At 41.3% G+C, this 25233-nt stretch overlaps 1 protein-coding gene across 3 annotated transcripts in view; it reads right to left on the reverse strand.

The window, feature by feature from the left end:
* Positions 1 to 25233, reverse strand: part of SEMA5A (semaphorin 5A) — a 430801-nt gene that overhangs the window by 141519 nt on the left and 264049 nt on the right. For all 3 annotated transcript variants that reach the window (XR_004423500.1, XM_033110202.1, XM_033110203.1), the window contains 3 exons: positions 14038 to 14100; positions 3252 to 3350; positions 1461 to 1674 (listed from right to left, as the gene is read on the reverse strand). Coding sequence is in view for 2 of the 3 variants with exons in the window: in XM_033110202.1 (XP_032966093.1) it covers positions 1461 to 1674; positions 3252 to 3350; positions 14038 to 14100 (376 nt within the window). In the remaining variant the exon portion in view is untranslated. The remainder of the gene's footprint in view (positions 1 to 1460; positions 1675 to 3251; positions 3351 to 14037; positions 14101 to 25233) is intronic.

A 25233-nucleotide genomic window follows, 5' to 3' on the forward strand; every position in this document is an offset into this window, starting at 1 on the left:
AACAGCTCATGTTGCCCCTTGGAAGCACAGAGTCCTTCAACTTCCTGGAGAAACTTGATGAGGACATTTTCTCCTCTATGAGGGAGTCTTTAAAAGGTAAACTGTGATGTTTGGTTTGACTATGTTATTCGACCAAACACTTGTGTCACACACACACACACACACACACACACACACAAATATGCATAAGCAATAGGTCTAAACCAGTGCTTCTCAATCAGAGGCAACTTTTGGAAATCGTGTTTGTTATCCATATGGCGGGAGGTGAACTATCTAGTGGGCATAGGTCAGGGATGCTGCTGACCATCCATGAGATCCAGGACAAATCTGTCCCCCATCCCCACCACACACAGACCCCCGAAATAATTATCTAGCCCAAAATGTCAATAGTGCTGAGATAGGGAAGCTCTGCTCCATATATTAGCATGTACTTGGCAAAAGGCCAGTGAATCTTTGTAGAACTTGAAAGCTCAAATAGTAAATATTCTAATGGCAATTTGATGATTTCATTTTGTGCAAACTCTCAAATAAACGCTTGAGGGAGTGGACTACATATGGCACATTTAATGTCTCCATAACACTGTGTCTGCATGTGTGTGTGTGTATGTGTGCACGCATGTGGCCACCTTCACACAGGAACACATACACGGACAGAGGGCTGACTTTCGGCTGCCAGATCTCAGGACACGGTACACAGCAAATCTCAATTTGGGTGGTTGGAACCACCTTCTCACTGTTTAGTGAGCAGGCGAGCAAGTTCTAGCCCAAGACTGAAGGACAGTCTCCTGGGGCTTGCTGATTTCTTAAACAAACAAACAAATAGACAGACAGACAGACAGACAGATGGACAAAAGGAGACAAGGAATGTGGTTCTTCTGCTACTGGGTATCATCACATCTGGATGCAGGACCTGAAATTGCAGCAGTGAATTTGCATCCAGGAGCAGAGCCAGCCTGAGGGCCAATCTGACAGGACAGATGGTGGAAGGCAGAGAGTACAGGATTTGGGTCCCTCTAGCATGAGCCAGAGATGTAAGCAGCTGTGAAGATGCCACCGCAACCTGCCAGTTACAGGACTTGATACCTTTTTTCAAATTGGTCAAGCTATTTGGAGCTACCAATAGCCACACACTTTCTTTACAGTGCCTGAAAATTTCACAAAATGCTAGTAATTTCCTTTTTTAGAAAAGATATATAATAAAGGAAAAATGCACATGAGTCTACAGATATCTTTGACACATCAAATTTTCTAAATTTCAAACAATAATATTAAAAAACAGCTTAAGTTCAATGAATGCCAAAAGGAACCCTATTACCGCGGTCTACAGTGAAAGTACGAAAAACATTACATTTTGATTTCTCTAGAAAAGGAAAAATTGGCTTTCCCTTAGAAACTGTGGCGGTTTGCTCGTGAGCACCACAGAAAACAGGAGGGGCAAGGGAAGTGACTGGAAGACTCACCATTGAGCCACTTAGAGTTGTACTGGGCCGTGCGGAGCGGAGGTAAGACGCCCAGACTTCGGTAAATGGCGGGATCGCGGCCTGGGAAGTCCATGGCCGTCGCAGCGTATAGCTCCCCGCCGGCTGTGAGGAGAGCTGTGGAATTGTGCTGGGGACTGTAGGGACAGCGAGCCATCCCGCTGATCTGATCATGGATCTCGGTCAGGTTACTCAGCTGTGGATGAGGCGAGAGAGAGACACCAGTGATCCCGGGAAAGCTCTTGAACAGTGTTCATGGATAACGCCGCCTGGATGCAAACGGAGCATGTGCAACAAGCTCTGGGGTTTGTGAGGAGACGCGACAAACCCACACTCTGACTTGCATGAAACTGCGTGCTGTGGTCGTGGTTAGAGAATCCACGAATCCAGCTCCCTTACCACCCCTTAGAGTTACAGAGCCTCCTGCTGCAGAATGCTTACAAAATGTGAAGTAAAATGGTTGCATATGACTCCTACTTACGATGCATGGGGCAGAGCAGATCTCGCCACTTTAACAAAGAAACCAAGTCCAATATTTATAAAAGTATAAGCCACGGTACAGAATTATGTACAATTTTATCAATATAAGTGAATCAGCATATTATGACCAGCCCAGAAGTGTGTTCACAGACAAGGACGTGTGGATATTTATAGCATTATGTAGCCAAAATTTCCAAAACTTTATTTTTCAGTTTTCAGAGAGACACCTCCATGTCTTGCCATCGTCTGGTGGGAATCCAGCCTCTCAAATGCTGGATCCCCGAACAATCACTGAAGGAGGAAAGGTCTCTAGGTGGTGGGGGAATCTTTGTCCCATGTGTTTCTTCACTCTTACCTAAGAGGCACAGAGCAGAGGGGTCAGGTGGGGGTACTGAGATTCACTGCCTGCTCTACCAGCAGACTTGTAGCCCCAGGCAAGTTACTTAAACTCTTTGTGCCTCAGACTCTTTTATAAAATGGGAGCCAAAGGATAACCACCACATTGGGCAGATGTGAGGACGAAATGACTTAGTTGACGTCCAGCTCTTAGAACTGGGGATCTCTCTGTGAGCATCACTTCTTATCCTCCTCCTCTCTTCATTTCCAATAACTGAACGTTAATTTGAAAATAATGAATGGTAACAGCAGATGACACAGTCAGCTTTTGAGGGAAGTTGTGCAACCAGAAAACTAACATGATGATAGATCCTCATTGTGGTCCCTGAGGAAGATCAAAGGAAATGTCCCTAATTAGGAAGGCTACATGTGTGTTTTGATGACCCTGCTGTTGTGCTGGCTGAAAATCCCTGTCAGTGTGACAACTTCGCAGAAAGAAAATTTTTGGCTATAACTTTGCTTTGTCTAGGGTTCCAGTTGCTTATTTGATTGCTTTAATTTTCTGACAACCTTCTATCCAATGTGTGATATCTTTGTTCATTTGGATTGTGGTTTTGGGCCACTTTAATACTTAAGAATATCTCTATAGTACAGCAGAATAAGAAAAAATATATATTTACAATTAATGTTTAGGGTCATGGTGGGGAAATAGTTTAGAAACCCACTGAAATTTAATTATATAAGCTATGGTTATTTCCAGTTCTTTATATGATTGAGAGTTGTGATTAGGACTAAATCAATACATCAAATATTTATTCAACTTGACAAAAGATGTTTTTTCTATAAGTTAAAAAGCAACTCCCTGGAGAATAGAAATACATTTAACACTAGTATTTTAATAGGATGTTTGGATTTTCCTGGTATTAAATGTCATCAAGACTCGACATGAAGCCATACCGTGCGGTTGGTGCAGATAGGTGTGAAAGCGTTGGTCCCACAGGTAAATAACCGGTCACCACCCACCAAAAGCACCCGAATGTAGTTCTGACATTCTTCCTGAAAAAAACAAAACAAAACAAAACAAAAAAAACACAAGAAAGATGTTAACAAGATTTGAGCACAAGGGGAACGGTGAATCTGAATACAGTTTATCTGGCTAATAAATTTAATTTAATTGACCACTATAAAACAAACACAAAACGACTCTTTGACATTGACCAAAAAGTAACAGCAAAACTGTTAAATAACCTGACTTTCTCTTGTTTAAGAGGACATTTATGAAGATAAATATGCATTCAATTGAAACCTCAAAGCATACATATTCTTTTGATGAATGTGTCTTCATTTTGAATTATATCTGATAACAGTGCACACCCTAAATTGCCTTTGACATATACTAGGAAAATAAATAAAAGGAAACTATGCTCATGAAACAGTGTCTTAGATAACTTCCCAGAACTCAAAAAAAAAAAAAAAAAAAGAAGCCTTGCAAGTGTGAATGTTTCTCCAAATGAGAAGGTCACACAAGAAACTTCATATACTACAAACAGTAAGAAGTTTTACATAAAGTTCTGAAACTGCGTTACATACATAGCAAGAATCAATTAACATTTCTGATTCTTTGATGGACAAGTAAAAATACAACTAACAAAGAAAGGATGTCTGAAACATATGGGAGGAAAGCCCAAGCAGAGGGATGACCCAGAGTTCAATATTTCTTGTAGTTGCAAAGCATTCATAGAAAATCAGGGGCAAGGTTATATTAAGTAGCACATGGGCGTTGACCCATGTATCTAATTTAGCGATTAAATACTCTGGTGGTACTGCGCTGGAGTTCACCGTCTAGGCTAGCAGAAAAGTCAAAATATGGGGCCATAACAACTCCTCTGGAGCTGCCCACAGAGGAGCATATTACCAACTCCAGAGGGGAGGAGAAGAGAAAGGGTGTAGGAAGGCTTCCCAGAGAAAGTGATACCTAAAATAAATTTCAAAGGAAGAGTAGAATTTAGTGAGGCTCCCTGGAGGAGGTTTCATCTGACACTTGAAAGATTTTACTCAGCAAAGGAGGGAACAGACATTCCAGGCAAGGCGAATGGACTGTGCCAAGGTACCCAGGCTAGAGAAAGCATGGTGCTTTATTGTGTACAGAAGAGGCCACACAGCTGGGGAGCCAGTCATGGGCCAGCTGTGCCCAGCTAGTGAGTTTGCATTGAATCCTGAATGCTAAGGAAACCATTACGCTTGTGCTGAACAAAGTTCTGACCTGATGCGATGTTTGTTATTATAGCACCACTTGGGATTCAACATGGAAGGTAAACTGAAAGCAAGGAGACTGCTGTTCAGGAGACACAGAAGGAAACCACACCCACAATTCAGTCCCACATCATTCCGTGCCTAGACCAGGCAGGAGGTGTGAAAGGGCAAAGCCAGGACCCAGCAAACCAAATGGGATGTGGGGACTGAACCACCACCTGGGCCCAGAAGATGCTGCATGACAGCACACTGGTTTGAATCACAAAGTGCCCAAAGTCAGGGAGATTTGGACTTAATGGCATAGCAATGCTCTTCCAGCCAAAGGGAAGCCCAGTCTCCATGAAATGTTGATTTGTGATAGCTCAGTCTGCTGCATGGCCTGAGTGTGAAGATGGAAAGAGCTAAGCTATTTGCATTTGCTTTCTAAATGTAAAGTAAAATGTCAAGGGTAGATAATTCTCCTAATACGATTACTAGCGATAATAGTGACAAATTTTCATTGGCTGCTAATCTGAAGACACTTAAACTGAGGAGAAAACCAAAATGCAGAATGAAAGAACTACATTAACTGTCAGAAGAATTAAGAAATGAGTGTAAATGGTAGATAGTAAATTGGGTGAGAAAGGTGCTCCAGATGGGGAGCTGTGTTTTATTTTGTTCTGTTTCTTTTTTATAACTGGGGAGCGGGTAGGAGAGTTCTAGAGAGAAAGAACTATTACTAACTAAGCCTTTGTAGTACCATATTGCCATCCCTTCCCAGGCTCTGGGAACGGAGGGAGATCACAGGAGATCACAAGATTGGCGTGGCGAGGCCACCACCTCAGGGAGCAGAGAGACAGAGTTTGCAAAAACAGGATCAAGGTGAGGATGAAAACACAAAGCCTAAGCACGTCTGGGGGCGAGTCCAAACCCACACCTTGGAGAACACAGGGCTCAGAGTGCTTGCTGCTGTGAGCAGATAAAACAGACACAAAAATGACACGAGGATAAAGAGTGAGATGGAAAATTACACACAGTGGGCAGAGGTGGAGATTTTGTTTTCTGTTGCTGCTTTCAGAAGTCTTTCAAGAATGAGTCGAGATGTAAAGAGCTTTCTGTTTGTTTTGTTTTAAGCAAGAGGCTGACACAAGACAACAGAGTCAGAGCCAGTCCTCACCTAGTCCCTGTGCCCCTAATCATGAACTCGGTCAAAGGTAAGTTAATCCAAGGAAATCATTCCGGTTGATAAGAGGTGATCCCAAGGCTGAATTCTACAGACCTGGTGAAAAGGAAGGGCCTCTGATCAATTATGGGAAGGAAACCCGATAAGACCACTAAGGGATTGTTTATTTTGATCTCCCAAAAAGACAGACAGAGTGAAAAGAGGCCTGCAGGTCCGAAACATTCCTGAAGGTGCATCACAAACCTGAGGAAACGAGAAAAATGACAACCAGCATGTGACAACCATGACGCAGCAGTGTGCCAGGGAGGAGGGACAAATCAAGCTGGTCGTTTTTTTTTTTGTTTGTTTTTTGTTTTAAATCTTGGAAAACAGTAAATGAAGGAAGGGGCAATATTATTTCAATTATTACATTTAAAAAAGCATGTTCTGGTCATCTGGACCCCGTGAGAATATCCCAGGTGCCTCTGTTACCTGAGAAGGGTCACGTGCCCTTATGACATGGATGGGCTTCCCCCACCTCGGTGAGTATGTAGGAAGGGAAGGGGTAAATGTCAGGAGCTAGGACAATCAGACATGGAGGCCCGTGCAGTCCTTTCCAAAAAGGATGGAGGAGCACGAACACTATGGAACCCAGAGTGGCTTATGACAAATGGGACCCAAGGAGGGTAATATTCTAGATGAGGCCAGTATGCAAGGTCGGATGGAACAGGGTAGAGGAGGGATGGGGGAAGTTCTGCTTGTCAGCACCCAGGCTAGGTCAAGATGTGCCAACTCACTGTGTCCTGCAAGAGAAACCTGTGGGGCAAGTGGAATTTTTGTCTTTCTCCTGAATTGTCAAGAGTTGAATTCATTTGTCCAACAGTCTGGCTCAGCTCATCTCAGACCCTTCCTATTCTGACTCCCTTAGAAGTCTTCTCAGGTTTAATTTACAAATGGCTTCAACTGATTCTAGAAACTGACTGGATGTAAATCCTAAGCAAAGAAATATGTTTTAAATAATAACTTTGGTTTTTTGTTTGTTTGTTTTTTGTTTTGTTTTGTTTTTCTGAAGAGGGATTGGGGCAAGTTCAAACAAAACAACTGAAAAACACAGAAATGGAAGAAAGTGGAGGTACTTAGCTTTTGAGCAGAAGATAAATTTAGGAATGAAAGAGTCAAAATTAAGAATGAAAGGAGGGCCAGCCCGGTGGCTCAGGCGGGCGGTTGGAGCTCCATGCTCCTAACTCCAGAAGGCTGCCGGTTCGATTCCCACATGGGCCAGTGGGCTTCAACCACAAGGTTGCCGGTTCAACTCCTCCAGTCACACAAGGGATGGTGGGTTCCACCCCCTGCAACTAAGATTGAACACGGCACCTTGAGCTGAGCTGCCGCTGAGCTCCCAGATGGCTCAGTTGGTTGGAGTGCATCCTCTCAACCACGAGGTTGCCGGTTCGACTCCCGCAAGGGATGGTGGGCTGAGCTCTCTGCAACTAGCAACGGCAACTGGACCTGGAGCTGAGCTGCGCCCTCCACAACTAAGACTGAAAGGACAACAACTTGAAGCTGAACGGCACCCTCCACAACTAGGATTGAAAGGACAAAAACTTGACTTGGAAATAAATCCTGGAAGTACACACTGTTTCCCAATAAAGTCCTGTTCCCCTCCCCCCCAAAAAAAATGAATGGAAGGAAAAGGATCTGAGTGAAAGATTTTGTAATAATCAGTCCCCTCCTAGTGGTGATCCTAAGACCCAAATTCTACTGTAGAGAATCTCCTGGTAAATTGTTTCGTAAGACTATGTTACAAACATGACCTTTCTGTGGGGTAGCTGACCTTGCCACAAGGACTGCTTGGAATCACCTGTTTTAAAATACAGGCACAATGTAGAAATTCCTTTAGGAGATTCTGTTATAGGTTTCTCTTAGAAGTAAGCGCTTATCTAAATGTCTTTGAGTTTCTTTTTCTTATCTAAGAATTGTTTTCCCTTTATCCCATTTCTGTACCTTGAAAGTGGTTTAAGAGGATTTAATGAATTCAGGCTTTCCAAGAAGGCACAGTGGTCACTTCCAAGGCCGCTGGCAGCCTGCCACCACACAGCTTGTGTTGTTGACAGTGAGAGTCATCCATCTACATTCTGATAATACCACTGGGACATGAACAGGACCCCAGGTGAGCCTGGGCTCCTGCAGGCTGGTCAACCTGTCCTTGATTCCGGGGGATTCTTATGTAAATTGATCGGCCAGGTACATGACTGCTGACTCACTGAGAGCTTTTAGATGAGGCCAGTGAAGGCTCACTGGGTCTCAAGGATGTAAGGTCTGGCCCCTGACGAGAGAACACGTGTTGTAGGAACATTTTCTCAATGAATGAACTGGTTTTGTCTTATAGCATTTCATCATTTTCTCTTCAGACAACTATGTGCTGCTTGAAGACCGTCACCATAGAAAGAATCATGGCAAAGAGGTAGAGTCCTCAGCAACACCCAGCTTATCTCCAAACCCATCCATTTTAGGGAGGAGGGCAGAGGGAGGAGAGCTGGGAGCCTGCCAGACTTTATGTTAATCACAGCACTCCCACTGAAAGCAGTGCATCTGTCTCTTAACGATGCATTACCTTTGTGAGCATCCAAAGAGAACATCTGAGGAGCAATTTAGAATAATTGCATGTGACTTCTAGGTTGAACGAACACCACCAGAGTCATGATTACCAGGTGGATTGTGAAAAACCTTATGATCCAATCAGATTTTATATATATACATACACATATACGGCACAGGCACACCTGGGCCATTCTACCTGAGTGGTATTATCAGAATGTAGATGGATGACTCTCATTTTATATATATATATATACATATATACATATATATACACACACACATACATACATGCACATGGCATATGTATGTTTTCATATGTATATATGTGTGCATACATATTACAGAAGCATATAAAAATATATAGACATACTATTACATCTATATTTATACATATAAATATAGAGACATACATGCATATGCCTATAAACATATAGATGGGAATATTCCCATATATATGAGGTTGGACAATTAAGTTCACGAACTCATCTTAGAAAAAGTGCTACATATTTTATTGCTGAATATCTCTATGGTCACCTTTGAAGTACTCCCCTTGCGAAGCTATGCACCAATGCCAGCACCTAGTCTACCCTTCAAAGCAATTTTGGAACTCCTTTTGTGGAATGGCCATCAGAGCTGTCGTCGTATTACCCTTGATGTCCTGAATGTCATCAAAATGTCTTCCTTTCAATATTCCCTTTATCTTCGGGTAAAGAAAGAAGTCATTGGGGGCCAGGTCAGGTGAGTAGGGAGGGTGTTCCAATCCAGTTATTTGTTTACTGGCTAAAAACTCCCTCACAGACAATGCCATCTGAGCTGGTGCATTGTCCTGATGCAAGAGCCATGAATTATTGGCGAAAAGTTCAGGTCGTTTAGATCTAACGTTTTCATGCAGCCTTTTCAGCACTTCCAAATAGTCAACTTGATTAACTGTTTATTCAGTTGGTGAAAATTCATCATGAAAAATCCCTCTGATATCAAAAAAGGTTAGCAACATCATTGCAACAAGTTCACGAACTTAATTGGCAGACCTTGTATATGAATATAGAATGATGTTATCTAATACATCGTGTACTAATACATTAAAATATAATTTATATATATTTACATAATATGACTATTTTCAACTGAGCTGACTCCATGGGAAACTTGTTTTGGAACCTCAATTTAAAAACAACAAAATTTGGTATATGTAAAGTACACAGGCTGTTAGTATCTAATCCAAAGAATCCTCAATTTTGAAGCAGTCATATAGGACAAAGGCAGGTGTGTAGTTTGCTACAGGTATTGATTAACTCATAGCTCTCCGATATTGGCAATCTGGGTGCAGACGTCATGTTTCACTCCCTGCACCACTGGGTTCCCAGGCAGGATGCTGTCGTTTTTCTTCTCTCACTCACGTGGCATTTACTTCTTTACTCGCACAATTTGACCACTTGGGAGCCGGACCACAGGATACAGCAGGGGGAACAATACACAGAGCCCTGGATTCTAATCAAAACTCTCCCACTAACTAGCAAAATAATTCTAGGAACTTGGTGTTAAAAGTTCCGAAATGAGATCATGAGCAAGAAACTTGAAAATTAGAAAGTGCACAAAGCAGCTCTTTCTTTCCTTTAATAATCAGTTGTGTTTCCTTTGTAAAGTTCCTAAAGATCATGGTGGGAAGGGCTTTGGCTCAGACATAATAGCCCCGAACAGACAAGGAACCCTTGTTAGGTCACAAGAGAATCGACTATTTATGTTTAAAATAATATTTGTATAAAAGACATTTAAATAGTTCTCAAAGCAGATTTCTATAATAGTATTTCAAAACAAAAACTAAAATACAACAGATTTTATTATAAAAAGTTTTAGAATTCGTACACACAGATTTTCCCCCCCTTTTCAATACATGGAATGTTTAGGCCATTCATTGCAGGCAAAGCCACCCCCTTTCTCCAAAGTGAGCTGAAAATGTTATAAACAAAACAGAACCCAAACTTCATGAAGAATGAGCAGGCTTGGTGCCTCCCTTCTCTTTTGCAGGTCCCAACCAAAGATTTGGCTACATGTTCTTGACCCTGAGTCCCAACTTTGTCATTTTAATGGACTACACATGAAATGATGTCTGCGTCAGTCCCAGCATTACCAGGAACATAAGAGGAAAGGTGTCATCTTTCTTCTCCCCTGCTCTGCAGCCAGCTGAGAAATGTCCCCATCAGAAACGTGAGTGGGCACAGGCCATGCCACCCCTGCAGGCCCAGCCCCTCGTCCACGCTTCACATTCCGGCTCTGCAGTAAAATGTATTATGTGGAGCGGCACAGGCTACTTTTCTTAGCGTAGGAACAAAATTACTTCAGTCAAAATGGCTGGCATTTTTCTCATTTTTGAGATGTCACATTTTGCATTATTTTTTTTTCATTTCAGGGAGAAGGGAAACTTTGTAATCCTGTCAATTTTCATACTATGACCGCACCAACTAAAATATGAAACAGTCAAATTCTCATTTCTAAACTCATGGCTACAAAGAAAAGTCTGACTTCCACTCCCCCAAATAGATGTGCCATTTTTAGTCAAACGGACTGTCAGAATGTTTTCTGATCTGGCCCCTGGAGCAGACAGAACAGGACAATTCGGGGTGTCTGAATTCTGAATCCAGGAGTTTGCACTGGTTGGTTAGGCAGCACTGGCTGGGCTCGGCCTGTCATCTGAGGGTTTCTGTGTCAGGTGCCATTTTAAGAAAGCAACAGAGAAGCTAAACAGGGAAAGGGAGCTAGTGGAGGAGAACGGAGGGTGCCAGTCGCCCCTCTACACTCGCCGCCCAGGGACCAGGCCTGCAGCGCTGCCCGGGCTGGCGCCTTTATAAATCAATCACATCATTTTGTGCACATGAACTTCCACAGCCAGGGTTCTGCAGCAAAACTGGATTGTGTTTCAACCGAGCACTGGTAGTTCAAAACGTATGTGAGTTTATCAGCACACTCCATGCAACTGAAAAGAACGTGGGCGCGCTCTCTCTCAGGGTAGTGGGCATTTGAAATCTATCTTCATCTGGCTTAAGATACTCGTCTTAAAAAAATCCCATTCGCAAACACTGTTTGAATCAATGTATAATTACCGAGATGTGCCATCGTTCTTAACCCATTAAGACCAGCGACATGAGGAACCTAACGACATGATTTTATTTGACAATGCTGGTGGTACTCATTTTTCTCTCGGTGTCCTGGGAAAACTCAATTAAGGGGAGTCCCAGTTGGTCCTGTCTGTGAATCGATCATGTTACTTAATGGTCATGAAAAATAGCCTTTGCTGTGTGTTTTCTGATATTTACTTGGTTAATTGCTAAACCCCAAACAACGAGTGATCACTGCTTAAGGCAAAACACGGGCCAAAACTCATGGCAGAAGCTACGTTTCACCCCAAATCGTAACAATCTACTGGTAGTATGCTACCACACTGATTCGTTTAAAATTATTGACTTAGACTACTAGAAGAACCTGACTAGCTTGAGTAATCGAGCTTTCCTTTAACATATAAGGAGATTGAAGTCCACAGGGGGGAAGTGGATTAATCCTTCATTTTTAAAAGTCTGAAATAAACGTGATCTAGATGAAACATGAAAGCACTCTTAAGAAGAACAAAATTCAAAATGGACAAAACCAAAGTGGCCAAAGCATTTACCGTGTGGGGAATTCAAGCCAGGGATCTCAGCTAGGTGAATGTCTGGCCACGTCTGGAGCCATGTTTGGTTATTCTGGGTTGTCACGACTGGGTGGGAGGAATTACAAGCATCTGGTAGGTAGGGGCCCAGGATGCTGCTGAGCATGTGACAAGGAGCAGCACTGACCCCACAGCAAAGTGTGACCGGCCACCAGCATCAACAGTAGTGAAGGCGAGAAACCCTGGACTGAAGCTCACCACGCAGGCAGAACCTCAGGTGTGGTTCACTCATTAGTACAGTGACTTAAACACCCACCACGGGCTGTGTCCTGGGCCCCCAAGAAACCACCTGGCTCTGTGGTAACTGAAATGCCGCATGACTGGGCAAGTACGAATAGCTACTGATAACCTATGCCATGGGGGTGGGACCGGATCAGACAGGAGTCCCTCAGGAGAGGGGACACACAAGTCATGGGACACGAGTGACGGAGACAGGGTCTGAGGTGGGAAGAGGTTAAGATGGGGTCCCAGGAAAGGGAAAGCACAGCTGCCACCAGGCACAGGGGACAATGTTGGCATTAGAAGCAGGAAAAGAAAGGCTAACGCTTCCCATCAGTGAGTGAATCTTGCTAATAGAAAGAAAGCCGTTTTTTTCCATCCCAGTCCCCAGTAACTCTGATCCCCGCATTTCATCCCCTCAGGAGGTGGCCTTATCGGAAGAACCCTCTGTGCTACAGGCCTGAGGAGCAAAAGTGCAGTAAGATATCTGCATATTAAGACGTGTACACATTACAGGAAGGAGAAAGAGCCATCTAGAAAGTGCTTTTTCACTAGTTTTATACATAATCTATACAAACACAATAAGGTTACAGAGGCAAATAAATGTATTATGTACTAATTTATTCATTTTGGGGGCATTTTAAGAGACAATAGTCTGATTCTTTTTAACGTGGTGCTACTTTTAAATCTTCTTGTGTCTCTGATGATTTATCTCAGAAGCATTTTCTGAGGGTAAAGATATTTCAGTAAACAGCCTTTGTCAATGTCTGCCTTTTTTCTTTTTTCTTTTTTCTTCGTCTCGAAGCGTTCCCCTGGTACGATTGCCTTTTCTTCCTTCTCTTCCATCTTCCTAGTTCTTTATTCAGTTTGGGGAATCCCAGCGACCAAGCTTGCGGAGACCTTCCTCCGTGTCTGACCCTCAAAACTGCTTACTTAAACGACAGAAACAAGCAATGCAACTGGATAAAATCAAGTGTCTAAGAGTCTTTTACAAACACAGATGGCATCAGGCCCTTTTGCCAGCATCTCTCCATTTGCGGTATTTCCCCCCAGCTCGTGACCCTAGGACCACACGTGGCACAATGAACCCTCTTTGCTGCTCTTTGTGGATATGCTTTCTTCTGTAACCCAAAGTGTGATCCAGGTTGGAGAGCCCACACTCCGTTCAAGGAAGATGATGGCTCACAGAACGCCACATAATGAGCCTAAGAAGCAGCGGCAGATGAGTGTCCTCAACACGGTCCAGTATCTTCTCAGGGACATACGATTCCTTAGAAGACGCAATCAGCAGACGCCTCTCACTGAGCCGGCCAGGTGGAGCTGCTCCTGCCATGTGCACAGTTGCTCAGGAAATGTGTTTCCAGCTTTAGCTGCAATCCACTCTTTCCTTGGGAAGTTGGGGGTATAGATTTTCTTATGAAAAGCAAGTTCATGTCTTAAAGACATGTTAAGAGAAAATATAAAGAACTCTCAGACCATGTTTGAGGTAAAATTTTTATTTTTCATAGAGTTACTTTCCGGAGTTAGCTCTCAGGCGTGATCAGGGGAAACTGAAATACTGTTTCAAAAATCTGGGCCCGTGTTTTTCTAAGTGACAGCATAACCAGTTAATTTCACAGCTGAGTCTCATGATTGAGAGTGCCTATCGAATCGCATCTTACGTGAGGAATCTTTTTGGGAAAGTGATAGTTGTCGATCTTAATTTAATGTTAAAACCTTGAAACTTGCTCTTTTTACATGACATCATCATCAGGAATAACCTCACATTCAAATGTTTTATGTACCGCCCTTCAAAACGCACTGACCACCCACAGCCGTGCCCTCCTTACCTGTGATTTGCCCTTACTGTAACAGGCCTTCTTGGTTGCTTCATCACACTCCCACTCCACAGCCTGTGGGAAACACCAAAATGACAGCAACCATTATAGCTTTGACTGAATAAAAGAGAAAAAATAACAAAGACGCCGGTAACTAGATGAGGAGCTGTGGGCGCACAAGACACCAACATTTTCAAACTAATAAAAGAGTTTACACCAAATGCACGAAATTCAGTCACGTGGTTTTATGCTTAGCTTTAAAACTGAAGCGTTTTAAAGGACTCACCCCCTAATTATTATGTTTAAGCAGTGATCGTGGGATGTGTGGATCTAGTCACTGTCAGGGAGACACATGCAGTAAGTTGGTGGCTAGCACACTGATTACAGAAACTGCCATTTTCATGAAATCACAGAAAAGACCCACAGCATGCTTCAAAGGGAAGCCTTGAAACAAAATTATCAAAATGCTCATTCAGACATTTATATTTTAATTGTTTAATAGTGTGTCATCTATCAATATTCATAGATAATGAAGCAAGAATGATTTTGCATATCATTACTCCCAAGATCCATATATAAATTATGACAAGTCAATAAAATAAATAGCTCATATAAAAAGCACATCTATTATCCCCACCCCCAATACCAGTAATTTTCATACTGCTATCAGCTAGCTCTGACTAAATATTTAGAGCCACAAATTTTAAATATTGTTTTCTCAGACTTTCCAAATCTAACTCATGCTAATCAAATTGATATGCGTCCTTTCACATCTGACACCAGCTCACAAATGGAGCCTGTGATTACTTAAGGTAACATACAGCACTTACTTCACAGGAAGAAATGATGCTTGTAAACATTAATGATCTATATGCTGAGATTGTGAATCATTTTCTGAACAAATTTAAACATCTGAGTTGTTCATCTTTTCCATTACTATATGGAATGCAGACTTTTATGGGGTAAAAAAAGTGTTTTCTCCATTTTGTACACCTGTTATTACAATTATGTTCTCTCTTACTATTAGAGTTGGATTTCTGAAGAAGTCAGGATTTGTAAAGAAGTGTTTAAATTATTATCAGAAAAAAATGTAAGCAAGGGGCAACTTTTCTGTTGTTCATTTGGACTAATGTTAAATAATAAACTAAAGGAAGCCCCCAAAAATAAACCAATGTCAAATATTATGAATAGGAATAATGGTTTCACTCTTTGTTCTAGAAAATTTATTCTTTCTAATTCTCCTAAACTTAGGAGAATAACAAAGTCATGTTAACACCATTATCTAATATCTACTTTCCTCCAAGGAATGTTACATAACAGAGATTAAAACATAAAACACTGCATCTTGTATAACTTCTCTTACTTGGCAAATATGAGTCCATAAGAAAAGTATTCTAGAGAGAACACTTCAGTGTCTTTCAAACAGAAACAATACTACCACTGTTTTCCCTTGTGCAGACTTAGAGATTTTTGTCAGTGTCAACATCTGATAAGAGAATTTGTTAATTCTTTCTGTGATGTTTTCCTGTTCATAATGTTTAATGGCAACAATAAAGTAACAGTTAGTCAACATTTCATACAAACAAATGACTTGAATCCCCTGGTACGATGACAAATGCTTTCATGAAAAGTGATGGCACTTCCAGAGAAAAGGTAAGTGCTTCATATACAGTTAGATAACGATCTATCCCCATAAAGCACAGGTCAAATAAATGCATTGCTGTTGATCTGAGTGGACCTTTCCTTTCTTAGATGTCTTCAGAAAAGCTCGCTCTGTTTTTATTTAAATATGCCATGCCTTTGCCCTTACTTAAACTCAAAACAGAATCGATCCACTATGATGTATCCTTTTAGCAATATGACCTGGACTTTACCAGAGGATTTAGTGTTTGATGTATCAGAGGGATCGTTGTTCTATAATGGCCAGGGAAACGACACAGTGAAACGCTTTAGCTAAAGAGGGATTTGTAGTGGCCCTCACTGGTCTAGCAATTGTGTGGAAAGTTGAATAGCAACACCATCTTCAGTAAACATTAAGAGCTGTGAGGAACAGGGTCAGCCCCAGGGTTACGAGAACAACATTTATGAAATGCCATCAAAATTGTTCAGATCTGTCTGCGAAATGGCAAACAAACAGCTTCCCATGACTACCTAATACCCGAGTAGCCTTTGCATTTTCAAGATAAACACTGGCCAAGGACTGGAAGGGGAAAGTGATGGGGAAAAGGATGTGAGAGTTTTCAAAACTATTTCATTACTTTATCCAGTTTACCAAGAAGGAGCAACTGCTCACACAAGTTTACCAGACCCATAGAGGCAAGTCTCACAGATTTTTCTGAAGACAATTACTAAAGGTACCAAAAAGTTACTTTTCTGAGGCATTTTTATTCCATATCACCAGCTTTCCAACAATATTCAAATCCAGAATTAATTAAAGACCACGATTGCATAGCTATTCTGTTGATTCACTTTCTACCTGAATAAAGGACAAGATCAAGGGAAATTATATTAAGGATGAAACTGAACTACCTGTTGTAGGGTGAACACATATTATTGCATATCATAGAATTTGAAAAGAATAGAAGGTCAAAATGGGTCTTTTCCAGACTGGCCTAAAATTGGGTGTTCCAGATTCACCCCATAATGTCTTTCCATTCCCTCAGTGAACTAGACTTTACCCATTTGACCACTGTGGCGAGGGCTGGGGGTGAGAAATGCTCACTGGACACATATACAAACATCAATGGAACTCTCCTGAACCAGGCCTTATTTCTCAAAGTTACTCATCATCTGTATAAAATTAGATTATGGTTTGACTTGGTCATATCTTTCTTCATTCCTTAAGATTTGTTCTAATCTATTAAACTTTTACTCATGCCTTCTTGCTCTATTCTCAGTGGAGATTCTTTGTTATTCTTTCATGTATCATAATTTTGGAAAAAATCCCTCTACTGATTTGTGAAGCTATCACTCTGATTGACTTCCTTCTAAAACACTTTTCTACCTGCCCAAACCTACGTTTATGACAATGAAAATAAATGAGAAGGCATTCTACCTTTCAGATTTCAGTACAACACTCAGGATCTAATTTTCCAAGTCTCTGGGTTTTCAATCTTTAATTTTTGTCATCTTTGTCTTTTTTCATTGCACGACAGCTCAGTAGAGAAAAGAAATCTTAATTCTGTATTCCATTCTGCATCTAGACTTCATTATATTTTCCAGCAGCAGATATGTAACAGCAATACTGCCATTATTTGAATATCCAAAGGCTATACACAGTAGGCAATGGGTTTGAAACACCTACATTTTCAAAGCCATGAAGGTTTCTGTTTGCAGTCCTTTTTTTTAAATTTTTTTTATCTGTAAATTCATACAAATAACATCTGTGCTCTTCAACTACTTACAAAGGTTTTGCTGTATACACATCCATTCATTATCTTTCATGTAATAAATATTCGGTCAATACCTACCAAGTGCAAGATACTGTGCTACATAATGCCAGATGGAAAGGAAACAGGCATATAGGGAACATTTGCACACATTGGATATTAGTTTATAATAAAATATAAGTGTCTTCTATCAGTCTAGACAAGATCACGATGAATTTGATGCTACAGTGGTCATGTTCATTGTTACAATAGGCACGCTCCTCTCTGATCCACTGGTACCCTGGAGCCTCCCACACCATCAACTTTCAGGAAGTGACAGTGCTACAGACAGACCTGAAAGGAAACAGGGTCGTTTTCTACCTGCAAAAACCCTGGGGATGTAAGGAGGCGCCTTAGGACACAGCACAAAACTCAGGGGATCACAAACTGAGTTGTGATCGCAGGAGTAAATCAGGTGTGGGGGAAAAAATGATTGGCTCTTTCTAAGTATGTGTGACATACACATAAACCCACAGTTCTCAGAAGTATATGAACAAAGCTGTGCGTTATCGCTTTCCAAGGCGAGAGAAGTTAATTAGACAGGGACCAGCAAAGGCAGATACTGTTCATGAAAATGAAGAGAACAACATTCTTAGGCAGATGGGCCACTACTCTTTCAGCAGATGGCTTTGCTAATTAGATACTGGCAAAAGATTACATTAAAAAAAAACTAGTTTAATTACACGGTGCCAAAAATTAACAACTACCTGAGGGCTTTTTTTTTTTTTTTAATATGTTTGCATTCATTTTCTTATGTCATGTATTTCTGTGAAACACTGGAGAATGTTAAATAGCCACAGTGATTACAAACAAATTGCCAGGGAATGTGAGGCCATGTCTTTGTTTAAAACGGAAGCAAAACGCAAGTGAGTTGGAACCTGAATTAATTGTGATCTTTATGCGACTTGACTAAAGTGTCAATCTAATTATCCTTGGGCATAGATATCATCACTAATTACCTTTAGTGGCCACATGTGGCAGGTTCAAAAGAAGTGGCACTTAAAACGGAAAGGTGTGCGTTGAAACACAAAGGGGTAAATAGTCACTTTGGGAGGGTCTGCCCAACACCTCTCTCTGCCTTTACTTCTTAGTGGCTATTAAGTGTATTTATTCACTTTTAATATTAATTTGCCATAAATTTGCATTTAAGTCCATGTCAAGTATAGGCAAGGCCACTTCATTCTCCCTGGTAACCTCTGAATCAGAGAATTGGAAGGGGACTTTATATCATCTAACAACTGTTTTTTGATTCTCACTACACCGATAGCCTATGAAATCAGAGATACAGATCAAGCTTAAAGAGTCCCATAAAAATATATTATCATTTTTAAAAACCTTATTTTAAAGTTCAAGAGTTTCTTCCACACAATAGTACCAAGTCAAACCTACTCTGATAACTATACAGTAGAGCTCACAGCTTGTTAAATGATCCTTGGACCTTTTGTTTTTTTAATTGGGCTTTTTAAATCGAGGGCTGTTTTTTAACTGAGTAAACAGCGTATTAGATTCCTAGGGCTGTTGTAACAAAAAATACCACAAACGGGGTAGCTTTAAACAACAGAAACTTATTCTTTCTCAGTTCCCATGGGCTAGAAGTCCCAAATCAAAGTGTCCACATGTTTGGTTTCTTCTGGAATCTCCAAGGGGGAATCTGTTTCCTGCCTCTCTTACCTTTGGTGGTGGCCTGCAACCCTTGGCATTCCTTGGTTAACAATCACCCAATATGCTCTATTGTCATATGGTATTCTCTCAGCATGTTTCTGTTCAAATGTCCCTCTTCCTATAAGGACCCTGGTCTTTAGATGAAAGCCCACCCAAGTCCAGTGTGACCTCATCTTAACTAACTGCATCTGCGAAGACCCTATTTCCAAATCAGGTCACATTCTAAGAACCCAGGTTAACATGAATTTGGGGGAGACATTATTCATTCAACCCAGTACAGACCGTGTGGCATAATAGTAAGAGTTTGAGATTGACAATAATACTACACAAAAAGGGGCATCATTCTGCCACAAATTAGCTGGTAAGCCTGAGGCAAATTAACAATAACAACGTATTGAAGTTCTGTGCTGTGTGAAGCGCGGTGCTAGGTGCTATTGTACGAGTACATTGATCCCATTTAAGCCTCTAACATGAATGGGGGAGAACCATACTATAACACTGGATGAGGACACTTGTTGAATAACTCACCAAAAGCCACTAAGAATAGAACGTGGGGGCACCAAGATTCAAACTTTGTAACTTGGATTCAAAGCTCTGAACAACTCTCCAATCACTAAAATTTGCAAAGTAAGTGTGCCTCATTACTAGTTGTCAAGGTTTCTTTTTTTTCTTTCCCATAATTAACACACACACACACACACACACACACACACACACACACACACACACATATCTCACAGAAAATTGTGCACATCTAAGTTCAGAGCTGTTGGCATTCAGTAAATATTAATTAATCATAGAAAGTATTGATTTCCCTGTCATATAGTATATTCATTTTTAAAGCCTCAGGACCCAATTCATGGCTCGAGTATTGATTTTAAAGGCGTCATGATTCATCTAATGAACTATAGAGTCAGCAACTGTATGGCCAAGGTATGATAGAAGAATCTGGCATTGGTTTTGTGACTTTAAACATCTTGAATGTGAGAAGACAGTCTGTTCTGGAATAGCCACAACGTTGTGCCTTCAGAACGAAGGTTGGGACACCATCCCTCCTCTGTTACAGCCCTCCACGGACCCCTCAGTAACCTGGAGTACAAGCCAAAGCCACCTGGAATGTTCTGCCACATCCGGCCACTTATTTTCTCTCTGTGTCGTTTCCTAGGACTGCCACCCCCACACTCCACTCCAGGAGACAGGGCTCCTTGGAGGGGTCCTCAGACCCTGCTTCCATGTCGCACATGGCCTGTGCACGGGCCAGTCCCACACTGGAACCCTCTTCTCCAGATGTGCACCTAGCTAACACCTGCGCCTCCTGCACAGCTCTGCTCACCTGCTGTTTCCCCACTGGGGCCTATGTAACGATGTATGTACCACGACACCTGCCTCCTCAATCCCCACTAGGAGGCAAGTTACGATGGAGCAGCATCTCGCCGTCTTGATTCACTAATGTGTCCCAGCACCGAGCACAGCGCCTCACACACAACAAGAACTCAACAGACTGTTGAACAAATGAATGAATACGGGCTGCTCTACACCCACAGCCTTGGAAGTGGCTCCAGGGTGCCCCCAGAGGACACCCCATGTGAAATGGGCACACGGAGACGGAGTGGCTCCGCAAGCCCACAATGGGCTGTGCCGCGATAACTGAGACCCCTCAAGGCTCCCTCTCCCAAACACTTCACTTTGTCCCGACAGTGGGATGAGGGACACGAAGGTAGCTGCTCTGTAAATGGGGGCAGGAAGGACTAGAGCGGGGATTTCTACACTTTCTCAGCAGTAGACTCATTTCTTTAAGTACATCCTTAGGTGTAATCCCATATAAAAGCAGGTAATAGTGGCATTTACTAAACTCATGTTGTTTTAAGTGTGAGATTCTAGCATTAAATCCTTAGAAAAATGTGAGGCCACGTGACTGCTGAGTTATTTTGCTCTCAGTATTCCATTATTTCTGTATTTTGTTTTGATCACGTACTTTTGAAATAATCCTGATTTATACAAATCAGGTAGTAATAAATAAGGCCACCTGTGAACCTCAGTGAATTTGGACGATAATCTGAAATGACAGCAGACACTATATTCCATGCGCTAGAATAAAGCAAGCAATCCAGGTCGTATTACAATAAAAGTTAACTCACTGAGGGTTTCCAATGCTTTAGAATATGGTGGATGGTCAACATTGGTATAAATGATTTTTAAATAATAGAATTAATATGTAATAACATATAAAACCCCTGAGCACCTCTAAAACCCTGAGGTTCCAGGAAACATACTTGAGAAGTCACTGTTTTAAGTTACCAAGTGCCTCTGATAAGCAAGTTAAAGTGTCTGGTATGGACCAGAGGTTGGAGAAGAACAAAGTAATGGAGGCTGAGTCCTAATAACCCTGCCCCTGAAAATGGAAGTGCCCCACTGGGATAATAATAAAAAAAAAAGCATCAGAAAGGAGCCCACTATTAAAGAACATGATAATATCTGGTCTAATATTTAAAATGATTATTGTTAGACACTCAGGCATCAAGCAACTGGTGCATTTCAAAAATGCTGACATCCATGAAAGTGGTGCTGGAAGGTAAGGCTAGTAAGAAAAGCTACTGCTCTTGGATTCAAAGAAATCGCTTTCGTGGATCCAAGTGGATTGGTTTGAAAAATGGCAAACTGTCCAATCTGCTAACCTAAACAGAGTGAAAAAAATCCAGTTCCTAGAGGAATGACTATTTTTAACATAAATGGTCTAAAGTATTAGTATATAAGCAACTCAATTCAAAGTCAAATCAAGCCTGGAATAAAAGTGTTGACATCAGAATGGACTGACTTCCCAAGGACTTGTCTAATTTTATTATTTCTCAAATGTGTTGCATGGGAAAACGATTGCTTCTAATAGAATGCCATGTATTTTCGTTGTTAAAACATGCAATCACATAGGTTACACCATTCAAACATCATAGTATCTGTAATGTTCAACAAAAATAATGGCACTTGCTAGACGCTAAATGGATACATCTCAAATTAAAATTAGACATTTTAACTGATGTAACCTTTATTCTGCACATGCAAAGAGGTACCCTGGAAGGAATAAGTTGATTTTAGAAAATCATGAAAAGTATCAGTGTGTTTTGACTCTGAAGACTTTAGGGGACATTGCTATGAGGCCTCGCGCCAAAAGAAAACAAAACAAGAGAAGCATATTGACATAGGGTGCTTTGTAGGACCTTGGCCAGCTCTACAGATGAAGCACTTGGTATAACGAAGGTTTTCTTGGAAATGACTTCACAGGCTAAATGTGAATATGGCTTTGACCCATGCTTTCTTACACAGAGCACCAGAACCAGACTATTGGCAATCACATTCTAGAATCACTGGGAAAATGAAGACACACAAGTCTGGCCCTCATACAGGAATGAGTTTCCCAGCCATACGATGAAACTTCTTCCTGGAATACAGCTGTTTCCCCGAAAATAAGACCTAGCCGGACAATCAGCTCGAATGCGTCTTTTGGAGCAAAAATTAATATAAGACCTAGTCTTATTTTATTATAAGAACAGGTCTATATAATATAATATAATACAATACAATACAATACAATACGATATAATACCGGGTCTTACATTAATTTTTGCTCCAAAAAATGCATTAGAGCTGATTGTCCAGCGAGGTCTTATTTTCGGGGAAACATGGTAGTTAAAGGATTCCAAAGGGACTGCACCTCGCAAGTTATATGAAGGACCACGGTGTTTATCGTGAGGCAACATGGAACACATGCATAAAAGGACTTCAGCAACCACAGTATGAGTTCAAATGAAGAGGCAGAAACCCTGTAATTCTTCGTCTGACTTAGAATTCCACTGAACTGATACTTTTATGTTTTCAGGAGTCCTATCCCATTGGTGAGTCTGTGTGTTAGATTTCTCTTGCTTGAAGTGTAAGGTCACCTCTACTGGAGCCATAAGTCTTGGTCCTTACATTGTATATTCTCGCTAAATCCTAATGAAAACGTTCTATACACACTTTCAGCTTAATAGCCAAGGTAGATGGAAATATATGCGTTTTGTTTTTAGTTTTTCCATCAATAGTTTCTAGTTTTCTGAAACTAGCATCATGAAAACAAACAACACTTCATACCTGATTACTTTTCTCAGCAGTTCTGAGTTAGAACGCGTGTTGGATTCACGGGGGCATTTATAAACGCCAGATTATGGATGCTTAGTGAGGGATTGTTTTATACTCACTGGACCACTCAGAATTTATTTATTACTCATGGTATAAACACTTGCTTCCTGAGATGCATCTTCCCACTACAAAGATTGACTTTACTTCCAGCTTCACAACTTATTGAGCTATTTTTTAGATTGCAAGATATACTGAAAACCCTTTTTATGAGCCTTATCAGCATTATTTCCATAAATTTTTGCTTGCAGCTGAGAGAAATGAACATTAAAATTTGTTTCCTGGTGTACATTTGGGCAGTTACATTCTTCTTGTTTTAAATAAAATGCGTAACAGGATGATATACTTCTGTTCAAGAGGCATTATTTATAATATCACAATGTTAAGTGAGCACTTAACGAACATCATCAATATATTCATTGCTCAGTCAATTTAACATTCTCGTTATTTTAGGAATATTTGGTTGACCTTATTAAAGTAAATTAATAATTTAGCATTAAAGAGCAATTTGCAGCTTTGCCATCTATTTCTTCAAACATTTCCCTCTCTTCTATGGTATAATCAGTTTATTTACATGTCAGGGGTAAGTCCTAAAATATTGTCATTACTGCTAAACTCTTTGATGAAATAGAGCTCTATCTAGTAAACAAGACCAAAAGTGTTTTAAGTAAGAGCTGGTGATATATATATATTCTAAGATATTGTGATTGAAAATGGATTTTTTTGGTTATAGTTTACAATAAATTGTGGGGAAAGTCACTCAGTTTCTCCCACACTCTTCCATCTATTCTGAGCGGCTCTTTTGATATGCAGTTAGCTAGAGTTGACAATTAACTGCCAAATCTTGCAACTTTACCCAAATTCCTATGAAGGAATTTGATTTGGAAGTATATTAATTTGGCTCTATGGTTCTGAGTAATATCCATCCAGAAGCACACACACGTGTATGCCCGGGCGGCGGGGGACATTGTGGCGGGGTGAAAATTGAACCCCCACAAAAATTATGCACATCTTACTCACTGGTACCTGTGAATATTACTTATATGACAAAAAAGGACTTTGCAGATGTCCATGATTAAAGTATGGCTCTTGAGATGGGAAATCAGCCTGGATTATATAGGAGGGCCCTAAATATAATGAAATGTTTCCTCATAAAGGGGAGGCAGGTGCAGATTTGACACACACAGAGGGGAGGTGATGTGACCACGGAGAAAGAGGTTGGAGTGATGCGGCCACAAGTCCAGGAACGCCTCAGCCACTAGACTCCACAAGGCACAAACGACAGAATGTCCACTAGAAGCAGAGGGAGGGCACGTGGCTCAAGCGATTTTAGCTCCATAAGAATAATTAGAAGAAGCCAGTCCACTACTGGCTTCGAGGACTGTGAGAGAATAATTTTCTGTTTGCTTTAAGTCACTAAGTCTGAGGCAATTTGTTACGGCAGCCATAGAAAACCAATGAACACGTGAATTACACACACACACACACACACACACACACACACACGACTTTGATGAGATCAGGTGGATGAATTTTCCTCCATTTTCTGCCAAACACCTGAGTTGGTCCCTGTAAACATAAAAGACACAGTCCCTGATATCAAATAGCTCTTAGAGGGGTACGCACTACGGTTTGGGGAGTATTGAAGGGGAACGCCAGGCCCACATGTGGCCGGGGATGAATCGATGAATGTTTCCCAGGGCAACAAGACTTGAGCTGCACTGTGAAGGAACCGGTCCGTGAATGGAGGGATGCATGTTCATGAAAAGCAAAGGAATCAGCCGGCAAACACCTGGAATGGAGGAACGCGTATCGGGGTGAGGAACTGGAAGTCACTGGCGTAGGGAATGGAACGGGATGTGGCTTGAGAGGTTGGCATGCAGCTCGGGACCCGTCGCACGACCTAAGGAGTTCAGACTTTGTTCATGAACTAAAAACATGGATAAGATGT

This window comes from Rhinolophus ferrumequinum, chromosome 7, assembly GCF_004115265.2.
Source record: "Rhinolophus ferrumequinum isolate MPI-CBG mRhiFer1 chromosome 7, mRhiFer1_v1.p, whole genome shotgun sequence".
In the NCBI taxonomy this organism is placed as follows: domain Eukaryota; kingdom Metazoa; phylum Chordata; class Mammalia; order Chiroptera; family Rhinolophidae; genus Rhinolophus; species Rhinolophus ferrumequinum.